The sequence below is a fragment of the Arvicola amphibius genome, chromosome 10 (genome assembly GCF_903992535.2).
Source record: "Arvicola amphibius chromosome 10, mArvAmp1.2, whole genome shotgun sequence".
NCBI lineage: Eukaryota > Metazoa > Chordata > Mammalia > Rodentia > Cricetidae > Arvicola > Arvicola amphibius.
The window spans coordinates 103,915,666-103,931,969 of record NC_052056.1 but is presented as its reverse complement, the minus strand read 5'-3'; the positions used below and the strand labels follow the sequence as shown (position 1 = coordinate 103,931,969).

The following is a 16,304-nucleotide window of genomic DNA, read 5'->3' as shown; positions in this document are numbered from 1 at the left end:
TAGTAGTCTGGGCTTGTATCCATGGTCTCTGAATGTCTGCAGCACATCTATCCAAGACCTTCTGGCTTTTATGGTTTCTATAGAGAAGTCTAGTAATAACATAATTCTGATATGTTTACCTTTATATGTTACTTGACCTGTTTCCTTTGCAGCTCTTAATATTCTTTCTTTATTCTGTATGTTTTTGTTTTGATTATTATGTGGTGAGGGGACTTTTTTCCCACTCAGGCTATTTGGTGTTCTGTAAGCTTCTTGTTCCTTCATAGGGATATCCTTCTTTAGGTTTGGACAGTTTTCTTCTATAATTTTGTTTAATATATTTTCTGGGCCTTTGAGCTGGAGTTCTTCTCCTACTTCTACCCCTATTATTCTTAGGTTTGTTCTTTTCATGGTGTCCCAGATTTCCTGAATGTTTTGCGTTAAGAATTTGTTGGATTTGGTGTTTTCTTTGACCAATGAGTCCATTTCCTGTATAGTATCTTAAGTGCCTGAGATCCTTTGTTATATCTCTTGTATTCTGTTGGTTATACTTCTCTCTATAGTTCCTGTACATTTATCCAGATTTTCCATATCCAGAATTCTCTAGGTTTTTGTTTTTCTTTATTACCTCTATTTCAGTCTCCAAATCTTGAATTGTTTGCTTCACCTGCTTGGTTGTTTTTCCTTGGTTTTCTTTGAGGGATTTATTAATTTCTTTGAACTTTTTGTTTCTCTTCTTTTCCATTCCTTTAAGGGAGTTTTCATTTCCTCTTTGAAAGTCTCCATCATTTTCTTAAGTTACATTTGAAGTCATTTTCTTCCACTTGTTCTGGGTTAGGATGATCAAGTCTTCTTGATGTGTGACCACTGTGTTCTGGTGTTACAATGTTCCTTTTTAGATTGTTGGAAGAATTCTGGCATTGGCCCCTACCCATCTCTTCCTTCAAATGAGGCCAGGAGACTCTTTATATCTTGGTCCAATCCTTGCAGTGGCTGTCTAAGAGTTTGGGAGTTTTTCTTGGTCTGTTCTGTACTATCAATGTATGTCTCAGAAAGTCTCTGAGGTCTCTATAAGCCTGCTGTCTTGGTCTTCTCTCCTGGTTTGCTCTCTTGGTGCTCTCTCTTAATCCCCTCAGTGTTATAACAACCTCTTGGTCCCCTCAGTATTATAGCAAGCCCTCAGTTCTTAGGAATGGTGTTTGCTAGTATCTTGGGGGCTCCAGTAAATGGGTTTCAGTTTCGTGGAGCCTACAGGCAGGAAACTCCCTGCTCGCTGGCTTGAAAAGCTGAATGAGTTGGGGAAGGAACCTGGGGTTTATTTCCACTGTGGATATCCTAAAGAGTGGGGTGTCCTGCCACGTGGCTATTCACCCACTTCTTAAGTCCCCTCAGTATTGGAGCAAGCTGTGTTTCAGAGTTGTGTTTTAATAAATAAAATTTACCAAAACTGCCAGCCACTGGCTCTTACCTTAAACTCAGTCCTAAATAGCAATTCTGCCTTTAGGAACCTCAGAATGAGAATGTGAGCAGTTTCCTCCTGATTTTTAATCCTCTCTATGGATGGGATTAAAGATGTGTACCACTGGGATTAAAGACATGCACTGCAAAACAAGTGTGGCTATTGGGATTAAAGGTGTATGTTACCACTGCCTGGTCTGTAAGGCTGACCAGTGGGGCTGATTTACTCACTGATCATCAGGAAATTTTTATTTATTAAAATACAAGTGAAATGCCACTGCATATCTATCTGTGAGAGGTCAGGAAGATGACTTTTCATTTGGCTATATAATTTTTATATATAGAATATATATTAGGACATGCTTAATAACTAGATCTATTTGTCCCATGAGAACTGTAGGCATTTAAAAGCCTGTTTTGTTCCTCTTGGCTCAGACTAACTGCACACAATTAAGTCTGTTTCAACTTAAAGCAAGTTCAAATTAGACTAAAGGCTTTTTGTAAACTGAGCATAAATTTGAAACTTTACAGCTATGCATAAGTTCAGAGCCACAGATGTCCAATGAAGGTTACTAAACACAAAGCACCCCAAGAAAAGCATGGGAATTCTTTGCTTGCCAGTCTGTTAACAAAAGACCTATGTCTCAAAGCTTATCTCATTGGGCACTGTACCCCCATCCCCCCAAACACCAGTCACTATTTTAGTCCCATATTTTGGACCCTTGTGTTGCCATGGTAAATGACTCAGGTCTTTATCACTCTCTCTAGGTATGTACTTTTGACAAATGGGAGATAAGTCTTGTATGGCTTCAAGGCTCATGGGAAAAGAAGAGTTTTTAGACTAGAGAGAATAAGCCAGAAGAAGCTAGGAGAAGTTAGAAGTAGGACAGGAAAATTAAAATAGAAGCAGAGAACAATAACTGGCATGAAGTAGTTCAGAGTGAGAGATTCATTTCTCCCACTCAGATCCTGAGCCTTCCTCTGGCTGTAGATTTCTTTTTTCTTTTTCTTTTTCTTTTTTTTTTTTTTTGGTTGTTTTGAGACAGGGTTTTTCTGTCTAAAAGCCTTAGATTTGTTGCAACTAGCTTTTGTAGACCAGGCTGGCCTCATACTCACTGAGATCCGCCTTGCTTGCTCTGCCTTCTGGTCTCTTGTAGCCAAATCATGTAGGAGTGGGCCCAGTTGTACAAGACTGCTCTGCTGTCCAGTGGGGCTCTTGGCTTTCGAGGGCTCACACACCTGCTTTGTATTTCTTGCTCCCATCTGAGATAGGTTCTGTTTGCGATCCCTGTGCCCATATGCACCCTTGGCTCTGATACTTCTTGCACTGGCCTGTTCCCAGGTCTAGGCACTTACAGGTGTCTTTCTGGGCAATTTCTAGTCCTTGAGTGTTTGCCAAGCATGCAGAGCCTGAGCTGCATGTGTGCAGCCCCTGCTCTACCTTCTGGTCATGCATTGTAACTGCATCTGAATACTTTCACTAGCCCCACCCAACAGATCATAGGCATCTGCTGGTCAAACATCATCACGACTTCTACAACAAATCTCTGAGGATCTGAACTGCTCTAAGTCATTTGACAACTATTAAACAGTAAACTGGTAATAATTAATAATTCAATAAATAAGGAAATAAATGAAAATGGGGGGTAAGTAAAAGAAAAGAGGAAAAGAACAATCTTAAAACCTACCCCAGGTCAATCATTGGGAATATTACAATGCAAGGAATTAGGACCCTTGTCACTAGGACTATGAATAGGATGCTAGAAGAATTAACTGAGGAGATGGACAGCTTAACTGAGGAGTGTAGAATGAGCAACAGGCTGCGTCCTGCCACCTAGCTAGCTTTACCCAAAATAACTACACGGAAACTGTATTCTTTTAAACACTGCCTGGACCATTACTTTCAGCTTCTTCTTGGCTAATTCTCACATCTTGCTTTAACCCATATTTAGTAATCTGTGTAGCACCAAGAGGTGGTGGCTTACCAGGAAGGCTCTTAGCCTATATCCATCTTGGGTCAAAGAATCATGGTGACTGACTAACTTCCCTTCTTCCCAGCATTCTGTTCAGTATACTCCACCCACCTATATTCTGACCTATCATGCCAAGCAGTCTCTTTATTAATTAACCAATGAAAGCAACACATAAACAAATGACCCTCCTCCATGATTTCCCCTTTTTCTGTTTAAACAAAAAAGAAAGGCTTTCACTTTAACATAGTAAAATTATATATAACAAAACAGTTATTAAGAATTACAGTTATAATATTTAGATCTATTTTATCTTTTATCATAACTAAGGAAAGCTATAACTGTAACTAACCATTCTTCAACTCCATCAAAGACTCCAGAAGGATATAATACTACCTAAGTAAACAAGAAATAAGCAACTTTCAAAGCTCTAGAAATGACATAGACATCTCGCTGCCTGGACAGTCACCCAAAGTTCCTCTGTACCCTTGGGGCATCTATCTTTGGCCTTCAGGCCCATAGTATCCAGCAGACATTTCCATGAAGCAGGAAATTTCAAAGACAGTTCAGTCACAATGTGCTGTGTCCTGCAGAATGTCTTGCAGACTCTTTCATGAGTCAGGAACCCCGAAAGACCATCTCACCTTTAGGCAAGTTCAGCAGTCCTCTCTCTGTGGGTTCTTTGTGTCCAGTTTATGCATCAGTCCAGACAAGAGCAATTTCTTGCCCAAATGGCTAACCAACTCCATAAGGAGGCTCTTCGATGCCCATCTTCCTCTTGAAGTATATTGGTGCTGCCAGGAGCAGACATGTCTCATTGTCATGAAAAGCCCTAAGTTATTAAAACATTAAAATGCCATATTCTGTAGTCTTTGAAAGATATGAAGAATGCCTATTTAACTGAAATATATCTCTATGTTTATAGAAAATCTAACTAACATGACTATAGCCTTGACTATTATTGATGATTATCCATTAACAACCTATATTTCTTAATTATACATTACATTTTTTATGAACTACATAATCACAATACCTTAATCAATATCAGAAATACATATACATATAACAAAATTGACCTTAAAATCCATACCAATGCAAATTATTCATATCTATATCATATCCCTCTTTAAATGTAAAAGAACATTTATAAACAATACTTAGGAATATGGGCACAGTTTTTTCTCTCCAAACTGCTTCCTGCTGAATGGGGGCACTGTTATTCAGGTCTTTCATGGTATAACCTGTGTGTGGTAGGTACAACTCAGTTACCAGTTGAGTGAAGTAATTTTTGAAGGCGTTCACAGCAATCTTTCAGGAGGGCGTGGTCTATCATACCATATTGGGATAGAAGCAATCCACAGGGTCTCATCCTCTGTGAAAACAAAAGAAGATCCTCTCGAAAGCATCATATCTTTAGACCCAAATTCTGAAATCAAGATACCTTCAGAACATATATGCAGGTTCGGCTTGGCAGCCCATTTAATGAAATGGTTTTTTGTACTTAGCTCCTTAACAGTCAAAAGTTTTAAAGAAAACACAATAAAATACATAATCCAGACCGTCTGTGAATTTTCCATTTTTACGTGGCTTATTTTTCATTACTTTTTTTTAATCTATAACTATCTGTACTCTGTCTCTTTAAAGACTTTACCCTTTTTTAGGCATTAACTTTTTTCTCTATATATATTTTTTCTCTCTCCCAAGCCTAAGTATACTCATCCAACATTGTGACCCATTTAAAATCTTCTATGTCTGAATCTTTCTTATTGTGAATCTGTAATTTTTTACTATCCAGGAGCATTTTTGTTTTGCAGTTTTGAATCACTAAGCACTTAAGAATATAAGCTGCGACATTCCTAGCTCAAAAACAGGTACTGTCTGCTTGCCACGCTCAGTCCAACATGGTGGAGCCGCTTGTGCCTCTGATCCTTGCACATTGCACCACTAGCATGGCAGAGCTGCTTGTGCCTCTGAGCTGTGGCATGCAATGTCCCTCTTTTAGGCACACAGTGAGTCTAGTTGCCATCAAACAAATCATAGCACTTTACTCCAAATGCTCCATTCAAAAGCTCTGTCTCCTTCAGGAGCCAGACAGAGATTGCAATGGCAGCACAACCCAGAAACTGGTATTTCAAAACCACCACTTTCTAGTAGACCTGATCCCACGGCCTACCCAAGGCAGGAAGAGCTGAGCCACAGGCATGGTCTCAGCTACTTTGTTCGCGACCCCGAGTGGGCCCAGAAATGCTCCATAGCCAGAGTTTGCACCTGTGGTAGGACCCAGGAAGCCGCGTTTTAAAATGGCTGGCGTAGTTTTTTCTGCCACTTTTGCTGAATCAGGAAATCTCTCTACAGCATGTCCTAGCAAAAAGCAAAAAGCTGGGTTAAACTCTCTCTCTCTCTCTCCATTTTAAGCTCTCTCAGGTTTTACATGGATCCAGTTTACCACATTGGGTGCCACTCTGTAGAAGGAACAGTGGGCTGCGTCCTGCCACCTGGCTAGCTTTACCCAAAATAACTACGCGGAAACTGTATTCTTTTAAATACTGCCTAGCCCATTAGTTTCAGCTTCTTCTTGGCTAATTCTCACATCTTGCTTTAACCCATATTTAGTAAACTGTGTAGCACCAAGAGGTGGTGGCTTACCAGGAAGGCTCTTAGCCTATATCCATCTCGGGTCAAAGAATCATGGTGACTGACTAACTTCCCTTCTTCCCAGCATTCTGTTCAGTATACTCCACCCACCTATATTCTGACCTATCAGGCCAAGCAGTCTCTTTATTAACTAACCAATGAAAGCAACACAGACAAATGACCGTCCTCCATCAGAGGAGATAAACAACTTAGCTGGGGTCAATATAATTTGGTTCATAATTGTTATTAGTCTTGCAATTCATGTTTTATCCTTAAAAGTGTTTTGATAATGGTGCCAGATATGAGAGAATAAAAAGACACCTTACATTTAGTTACTAAGGAGAATGATATATCTTTGACTGACAAGATAAAGGTTTTAGAAACAAGGGAACAAGAAAGTGACTGAGAATATACAAGCCTTACAAATACTTACTAAGGAGGACACGGCAGTTTTGACAGACAAGATAAAGGCTTTACAAATATTTACCAATGAAGAGAGAAGAAGGGTGACTGGTAACATGTGCACCTTAGAACAGCTTAGTAGTGAAAAGACACAAGCCTTAGGAAATGTCACTATTGATAAATTGCAAGCCTTAGAGAAATTTATTAAAACTGATAATAAAAGCATTCAGACACAGACACAGAAATTCAGAGGAAAACCAACCTCATAATTACCTTATGAAATTAGAGAAGAGTAGCCCAAGGTTATTAAAACAGCAATTGTGATTTATTCAGCTACTATTCAAGAAATATTGCCAAGGTTGGAAAAGCTGTTGAGCAGTTAAGGGCATTGACTGCTCTTCTAGAGGTCCTGAGTTCAATTCCCAGCAACCACATAATGGTTTACAACCATCATAATGAGATCTGGTGCTCTCATCTGGCCTGTAGGCAGACATACAGGCAGAACACAGTTCATGTAATAAACAAACAACCAAAAAGTATATACAAAGTTTAAATGGGATCTTATAGAAATGTTAGATTTCAAGAAAATTAAGGAAGCAATAGTTTCCTGTGGTATACTTTCAACTTATATGAGGCAGATGTTGATCCAAAGGTTAGATGAATATTAATTAAATATTTGGCATTTGAAAATGCTAATCCACAATACAGAAGCATAATTGGGCCCTTAAAGATCAGATCAGCACCACAGAAGAATGGAACCAACACACAATCGATATTGAGACACTCAAACATGATGATGTTTGAATACGAGAGGTGGTTTCTAAAGGCTTAAGAAAAAAATCAAAATATTAAATGTTTTAATTTTGGTAAAAAAAAAATCATCTAATAAGAAATTGTTTCCGAGAGGGGTGCGTTCACTCATGGAGACGGTGGGACAGAACTAATGGGAGATCACCAACTCCAGTTGGAATGGGACTGATGGATCATGCGACCAAACCCGTCTCTCTGAGTGTGGCCAACAGCGGGGGCTGACTGAGAAGCAAAGGACAATGGCTCTGGGCTCTGATTGTTCTTCATGGACGGGCTCTGTGGGAGCCTTCTCAGCTTGGTCGATCACCTTCCTGGACCTGGGGGGAGTTGGGAGGACCTTGGTCTTAGCATAGAGTGGGGAACCCTGATGGCTCCTTGGCCTTGAGAGGGAGGGAGGGGAGGTATGGGTGGAGGGGAGGGGAGGGAAGGGGGAGAAGGAGGGGAGAGAAAGGGGAGACGGAGGGGAGGGAGGGGGGAGGAGGAGGGAAGGAGATGGAAATTTTTAAATATAAAAAAAAATAAACCATGAGAAAAAAAAATAAAAAATAAAAATAAAATAGTGAAAAAAAAAAAAGAAATTGTTTCTTTTGAGATAACCTGAACAAAAAGCCCCAGTCTTCTGAAGTGTGCAGTAGAAGCAACAAAGGCTGACATTAGATCAATGAATGCAGATCAACAAGGACAAGGAGACCCTTTACCATGGGGAAATGCCTTGGGGGACCTCTTGCAGGTCCCCATCTTGAATTTGGTTTAGTCTTTCCCTGTTACCATGGAGAAAACTTCCCAGAGCAATTAAAAGACCACTAGTGTCGGGAGTCAGAAAGGCGAGGGGCGCCGGGAGCAGGCGTGTGGGACTCCAGACCGGAGAGCCGGAGGCTGCGCCTTCCCCGCACCGGGACCTTCACGACACACCAGAGACTATTCCTTGCCCCGTGCGAACGCCCACGATGACCACCACCCTCGTGTCTGCCACCATCTTCGACTTGAGCGAAGTTTTATGCAAGGGTAACAAGATGCTCAACTACAGCACTCCCAGTGCTGGGGGCTGCCTGCTGGACAGGAAGGCAGTGGGCACCCCTGCTGGCGGGGGCTTCCCTCGGAGGCACTCGGTCACTCTGCCCAGCTCCAAGTTCCATCAGAACCAACTTCTCAACAGCCTTAAGGGCGAGCCGGCCCCGTCCCTGAGCTCCCGCGACAGCCGCTTTCGAGACCGCTCTTTCTCTGAAGGGGGCGAGCGGCTTCTGCCCTCCCAGAAGCAGCCTGGGAGCGGCCAGGTCAACTCCAGCCGCTACAAGACGGAGCTCTGCCGCCCCTTCGAAGAAAACGGTGCCTGTAAGTACGGGGTCAAGTGCCAGTTCGCGCACGGCATCCACGAGCTCCGCAGCCTGACCCGCCACCCCAAGTACAAGACGGAGCTTTGCCGCACCTTTCACACCATCGGCTTTTGCCCGTAGGGGCCCCGCTGCCACTTCATTCACAACGCCGAGGAGCGCCTAGCCCTGGCCGGGGGCCGGGACCTCTCCGCTGACCGTCCCCGCCTCCAGCATAGCTTTAGCTTTGCTGGGTTTCCCAGTGCCGCTGCCACCGCCGCTGCCACGGGGCTGCTGGACAGCCCCACGTCTATCACCCCACCCCCCATTCTGAGCGCGGATGACCTCCTGGGCTCACCTACCCTGCCCGATGGCACCAATAACCCCTTCGCCTTTTCCAGCCAGGAGCTGGTGAGCCTCTTTGCTCCTAGCATGGGGCTACCTGGGGGAGGCTCCCCCACCACCTTCCTCTTCCGGCCCATGTCCGAGTCCCCTCACATGTTTGACTCTCCCCCCAGCCCTCAGGATTCTCTCTCGGACCAGGAGGGCTACCTGAGCAGCTCCAGCAGCAGCCACAGTGGCTCAGATTCCCCTACCTTGGACAACTCAAGACGCCTGCCCATTTTCAGCAGACTCTCCATCTCAGATGACTAAGCCAGGGTAGGGAGGGACACCCTGCCTCCTTCACCTCTCCACCCTGCTCCCCATCCCAAGCCTTCACCTCCCCACCCCCTAACTTCCCCTCAATCCCTACATTGATACATTTAAGCTCAGCCCCTTCCCCAAAACCTTGGTATGTCGCCCCCACCCCCACCCCCAACATAAGGACAAGTCAATTTGTTGGTAGCTTCTTCTGGCTTGAAACCCCCTCCTTCCATTTCATAGCCCACTTAACCACGCATAACAGAGTCCCATATTTGTCAGTAGATGCCTTTTTTCGGCTTAAGCCTTAAGTGCCAAATCACAAAAGAAAAGCAGTAACCGTTTACAGAAGCAACTTAGTGCCTTGTTATCTAACTTTGTCACTGTGACTACATTACCTCTTCAACGCCAGGGGGCACCCATGGGCCTCCCACAGCCTCTGCCCGTGGGGTTGGGGGGTGACCCGCAACCAGCAGCTCCCCCAGCTGGCGACCCAAGCGCACCTTCCTTTCAGTCTCCCGCACTTCCTCTTCCTTGTAGTTACCCACCTCCCTCAGAGAATTGTTGCTGGACTTGGGGTTTGGGGGAAACCTATTTTGACACTCAAAACCTTTTTCATCCCAGCCCGAACCCCTGTTGACTAATCTTGCCCGGGTTTGTGTAGGTCTTCAGGGAGGAAGGTTGAACCAGTTGGACGAAGGTTTTGACATAAGTGGAACTTTGTGATTTAATTTCTTTTTCTTTTTTCTTTTTTTTTTTTTAAGTGGGGAGGAAGGGGAAACTAGATGGACTATGAGAGACTTGATTTTGGTGCTAAAGTTCCCCAATTCATATGTGACATCTTAAAAATGACGACAAAATGAGAGAAAAGCTGAAAAAAATAAAAACCAAACTAAGGGGTGAGCAGTTAATGGTATTCATTCCACATACGATATCTGTGTAAAACGATTTCCTGTAGAAGTAGCTTTAATGGATTTTGCTCTAGAATACCTTAGGTCTACCTTAGAGCCCTCATGCCATGCTTTTTTCCCTTGGGTTAAACTTCATCTAACTTTCAGAAATTGGAGAGCAAAAATTTTGCTTGTCACTGCACATCAATATAAAAAAGCTTATTTAACTTATCAAAACGTATTTATTGCCAAACTATGCTTTTTTGTTAATTTTGTTCATATTTATTGGGATGACAAATCCATAGAATATATTCTTTTATGTTAAATTATGATCTTCATATTAATCTTAAAATTTTGTGACGTGTCTTTCCTTTTTTCCACAGTTTTAATATATTATTCTTCAACAACATTTTTGTAACTTTACACTTTTTTTGGTTATTTTATTTTAAAAAAATGAAAAATTAATTTAAAAAAATGCAAAAAAACTGTTGGATTATTTATTTTAGAAATTCTCCCCTTTGTGTTGGACTGCAAATTGAGTTTCTTCTCCTTAGGCCTTTCACAGGTAGGACTGGGAATGTATGTTCAAGCTCTGTGACTACAGAAGGAAGCCACCTTTTATGTATAGCTTCTAAAAGGGAAAACAGAAAAGAGAGAACCCCTTTGACTTCACGTGCCCATCTCAAGACATTCCTCGCGCTCGCAGATTCGAGGTTCTGGATTCCAGGTTGGAGTTTTCCAATGCTAACATAAACAACTGGTGCACACACATAAAGATGAATGTAATTATTATTCCTCTTGCTGGTCACTACCGTCGCTTCCTATTTCTCTTTCTTTGTGTGAATTTATTTAAAAGAAAAAAAAACTTTTTGTAACGACTATTTGCAGTTTAAAAAAAATCAATAAACCCCGTTTTTCAAGAAAAAAAAAAGACCACTAGTGTCTATGGTAAAAACAACATCAACAACAACATACTACTCTGGATGATAGAACAGATTTAGAAAATAAACCAAAAGTTTCCAAACAAACCATTAAGTAAATATTTTGACAGACTTCTATAAATGACAAAGATCAAAGAAAGCTAAGGGTTTGAATAAGTGAAATTTTTAATTGAAAGTCTTGTAAAAACAAAGCCAGATGTTACAGTAATTGCACCAGAATCTTGGCCTCCAAGTTGGCCCCTACAGGAGAAAATGTTCATCTTTTAGTGATTAGAATTTTATCTTAGGAAAAACAAAGTGTGAGATGGGTCAAATGTATAGGGCCAGTACGACAGAGAGGAAACATAAAGCCATATGTGACTAACATAGCAACGATTTTATGGGGATGTGATTTGTTACAGTAATGGAATACCCAGATTGACATTTCACCAATCTTAGAAACATATCATAAACTAGGGTATGTTTCTGAGAAAAATATTAAAAGGTATTATAAAGAATAGTCACCAATCATTCAGGCTGTGTAAAAACAGGGTAGAACAGCTGTTGATCTTTCAGAGGTACCAAAAGTTCTACCTGTAAAATGGCTAACTGATAAACCTGCCTGGGTGGAACAATGGCCTTTGACATAAAAAATTATAGGCCTTAGAACAGCTGGTGCAGGAACAGTTATATGCTCAACATATTTAAGAATCAACCTGTCCTTGGAATTCTCCTGTATTTGTTACTAAAAAGAAATCTAGAAAATAAAAAAAAAATGTTGACAGATTTGAGAGCTGTAAATAAAGTAATTCACCTGATGGATTCTCTGCAGTCTGGAATCCTCCTGCCTTCTCTTTTTACCTAAAGAATGGTCTATTATAGTTATTGATTTAAAAGACTGTTTCTTCACTGCACCTTTACAAAGGGAATAGAGAAAAATGTTTCCTCTATGGTGCCTACTTATAATAATTCTCAGCCTGTTAAAAGATAGCAGTGGGAGGTCTCCCACCAGGGGTGATAAACAGCTCCACCCTATGCCAATATTTTATATGACAGCCATTAGACATTATTTGTGTACATTTTCCTCAATCTATGAATTGCCATTATATGGATGATATCTTACTAGCTGATCCACATGTAGATACTTTAGGAAAAATGTTTAACAAATTAAAGAAAATTTTGCCTTGTTGATGATTACAAATTGCTCCTAAAGAAATACAAATAGGAGATTCTATTAATTACCTAGAAAATAGCATAGGGCATGGTGATAGATATGGATCTATTTTCATTCTACTACAGGTTGACATCCAGTATGCCAGCACCATTTGTTGAAGATGCTTTCTTCTCCATTTTATAATTTTAGCTTCTTTGTCAAAAATCAGGTGTTCATATGTCTGTGGATTAATATCCAGGTCTTCAATTTGATTCCACTGGTCAATGTCTCTGTTTCTATGGCAATACCAAGATGTTTTCATTACTATAACTCTGTAATACAGTTTGAAGTCAGGGATGGCAATGCCTCTGCAAGTTCATTTACTGTATATGATTATTTTGGCTATCCTGGGTTTTTTGTTTTTCCATATAAAGTTGATTATTGTTATCTTAAGGTCTGTAAAGAATTTTGAAGACCTCAATATAACTCTGACCAAACTGAACCTGATAGAAGAGAAAATGGGAAGTAGCCTGCAATACATGGACACAGGAGACCACCTCCTATGTATAATCCCAGGAGCACAGACAATAAGAGCAACAATTAATTAATGGGATCTCCTGAAACCGAGAAGCTTCTGTAAAGTAAAGGACACTGTCACTAAGACACAAAGGCAACCTACTGACTGGGAGAATATCTTCACCAACCCTGAATCAGACAAAGGTCTGATCTCCAAAATATATAAGGAACTGAAGAGACTAGACTTTAAAATGCTAATTAACCCAATTAAAAAATGGGGCGCTGAACTGAACAGAGAATTCTCAACAGAAGAAGTTCAAATGGCCAAAAGACACTTAACGTCATGCTCAACCTCCTTAGCAATCAGGGAAATGCAAATCAAAACAACTCTGAGATACCATCTTACACCTGTCAGATTGGCTAAAATCAAAAACACCAATGATAACCTTTGCTGGAGAGGTTGTGGGGTAAGGGGTACACTCATCCATTGCTGGTGGGAATGCAAACTTGTGCAACCACTTTGGAAAGCAGTGTGGCGGTTTCTCAGGAAATTCAGGATCAACCTACCCCAGGACCCAGCAATTCCACTCTTGGGAATCTACCCAAGAGATGCCCTATCATACTACAAAAGCATTTGCTCAACTATGTTCATAGCAGCATTATTTGTAATAGCCAGATCCTGGAAACAACCTAGATGCCCTTCAGTGGAAGAATGGATGAAGAAACTGTGAAATATATACATGTTAGAATACTACTCAGTGGTTAAAAACAATGACATCTTGAATTTTGCATGCAAATGGATGGAAATAGAAAACACTATTCTGAGTGAGGTAACCCAGACCCAAAAAGATGAACATGGGATGTACTCACTCATAATCTGTTTCTAGCCATAATTAAAGGACATCGAGCCTATAATTCGGGATCCTTGAGAAGATAATAAGAAGGTGAACTCCCAAAAAAAGATATAGTAATCCTCCTGGATATTGGAAGTAGACACGATTGCCGGGCAAAAATTGGGAACTTGAGGGTGGGGCGAGACGGGGCCAAGGGAAGATGGGGAGAGAAGAGCATGAAGGGGAGAATGGGGGGATCTTGGATGAAAGGGATGCTTGGGATACAGGAAGGGTGGACATTGGAGCAGGGAAGCATAAATCTAAATTTAGGGAGCCATCTGAGGGTTGTCAAGAGACTTGACTCTAGAGGGGTTCCCGGGTTTCCAGGGAGACGCCCCCAGCTAGCTCCTTGGGCAGCTGAGGAGAGGGAGCCTGAAAAGGCCAGTTCCTATAGCCATACTGATGAATTTCTTGCATATCACCATAGAACCTCCACCTGGCGATAGATGAAGAAAATGACTGAGCCCCACATTGGAGCACCGGACTGAACTCCCAAGATCCTGATGAGGAGCAGAAGGAGAGAGAACATGAGAAAGAAAGTCAGGACCGCAAGGGGTGCATTCACCCATGGAGATGGTGGGACAGAACTAACGGGAGATCACCAACTCCAGTTGGAATGGGACTGATGGAACACGAGACCAAACCGCACTCTCTGAATGTGGCTGACGGTGGAGGCTGACTAAGAAGCCAAGGACAAAGGCGCTGGGCTTTGATTCTTCTGCATGGACGGGCTCTGTGGGAGCCTTCTCAGCTTGGTTGATCGCCTTCCTGGACCTGGGGGGAGTTGGGAGGACCTTGGTCTTAACATAGAGTAGGGAATCCTGATTGCTTCTTGGCCTGGAGAGGGACGGAGGTGGGTATGGGTGGAGGGGAGGGGAGGGAATTGGGAGGAGAAGGGGAGGAGATGGAAAATTTTAAATATAAAAAGATAAACCATATTAAACAAAAAAAGAATTCAAGAAACTGAACATTAAAATTCTAAATAACCCAATTAAAAATGGGGTACTGAATTGAACAGAGAATTCTCAACAGAAGTTCGAATGGCTAAAAGATATTTAAGGATATGTTCAACTTCCTTAGCTATCAGGGAAATGCCAATCAAAACAACTTTGAGATACCATCTTACACCTGTCTGAATGGCTAAAATCAAAAACACCAATGATAACCTATACTGGAGAGGATGTGGAGTAAGGGGAACACTCATTTATTGCTGGTGGGAATGCAAACTTGTGCAACCAATTTGAAAATCAGTGTGGCAGTTTCTCAGAAAACTGGGAGTCAATGTACCTCAGGATCCAGCAATTCCACTCTTGGGAATATACCCAAAGAGATGCCTAATCATACTACAAAAGCATTTGTTTAACTATGTTCATAGCAGCACTATTGGTAATAGTCAGAAGCTGGAAATAACCTGGGTCCCCCTCAATGGAACAACGCATAAAGAAAGTATGGCACATATACACATTAGAGCACTACTCAGAAGTAAAAAACAATGACATCTTGAATTTTGCATGCTAATGGATGGAAATAGAAAACACTTTACTGAGTGAGATAACCCAGACCCCAAAATGAATATGGTATGTACTCACTCATTAGTGGATTCTAGCCATAAATAAAGGACATTGAGCCTATAGTTCACAATCCTAGAGAAGCTAAATAATAAGGTGACCCCCCCTAAAAAAACATATAGAGATCCTTCTGGAAATTGGTTCAGACAAGATCACCAGGCAAAAGTTTGGAGCATGAGGGTTGGGTGGGATGGGGGTAAGGGGAGATGAGGAGAGAGAAGGGAGAGGGGAAGATTGGGGAAAGCTTGGGGGAGTGGGATGTTTGAGATGGAGGAAGGGCAGATATGGTAGCAGGTAAGAAGATATCTTAATCAAGGGAGCCATTTTAGGGTTGGCAAGAGCCCTGGCTCTAGAGGGGTTCCCAGGTCCTCACGGGGATGACCCCAGATAGGACCCTGGGCAGTGGAGGAGAGGGTTCCTTAACTGACCTAGTCAGAATGATTACTATATTGAATATCACCATAGAACCTTCGTCCAGTGACAGAGATAGAGACTGAGACCCACATCGGAGTACTGGTCTGAGATCCCAAGGTCTAGATGAAGAGCAAAAGAAGGAACAATATGAGCAAGGAAGTCAGGACCATAGGGTTTGGTTCACCCACTGAGACAATGTGCCTGAGCTAATGGGAGCTCACCAACTCCAGGTGGACTGGAACTGAAAGAGCATGAGATCAAACTGTACCCTCTGAATGTGATTGACAATTGGGGCAGACTGAGGGGCCAATGATAATGGTACTGGGATTTATCTCTACTGCATATACTGGCTTTTTGGGGATCCTATTCTCTTTGGATGCATACCTTCTCCCTAAGCCTGGATGTAGTGGGGAGGGCCTTGGACTTCCCACAGGGCAGGGTACTTTGCCCTCTCTTAGAACTTGAGGGAGTGGGAGAAGATGTGGGGGGGAGCGGGAGAGAAGTGGGAGGAGGGGAGGAAGTGGAAATTTTGATTGGTATTATTTATAAAGTAATAAAAAAAGATATTTTAAAAAGACATGTCTGCTCCTGTCAGCACAAATCTACTTCAGAAAAGATAATGGGCATTGAAGAAACTCCATATAGTGTTTATTTTCTTTGTGTCAAAAGTAAACCACTGTGCAAGAAAATGTCCTTGCCTTAACTACTGACAATATGCTGTCCTAATTGAACAAGCAGGTCA

General features: G+C 41.9%; 2 protein-coding genes across 3 annotated transcripts in view; both read left to right on the top strand.

Annotated features, from left to right (window-relative positions):
* Nucleotides 1–16,304, top strand: part of LOC119825569 (cytochrome P450 3A11-like) — a 794,398-nt gene that overhangs the window by 614,307 nt on the left and 163,787 nt on the right. The gene's annotated exons all lie outside the window — the stretch shown is intronic.
* Nucleotides 8,075–11,018, top strand: LOC119825571 (mRNA decay activator protein ZFP36L1-like). Its single transcript, XM_038346530.2, is given in 1 exon segment — nucleotides 8,075–11,018. A coding segment is annotated over 1 exon segment (1,017 nt). The 5' UTR covers nucleotides 8,075–8,203; the 3' UTR covers nucleotides 9,221–11,018.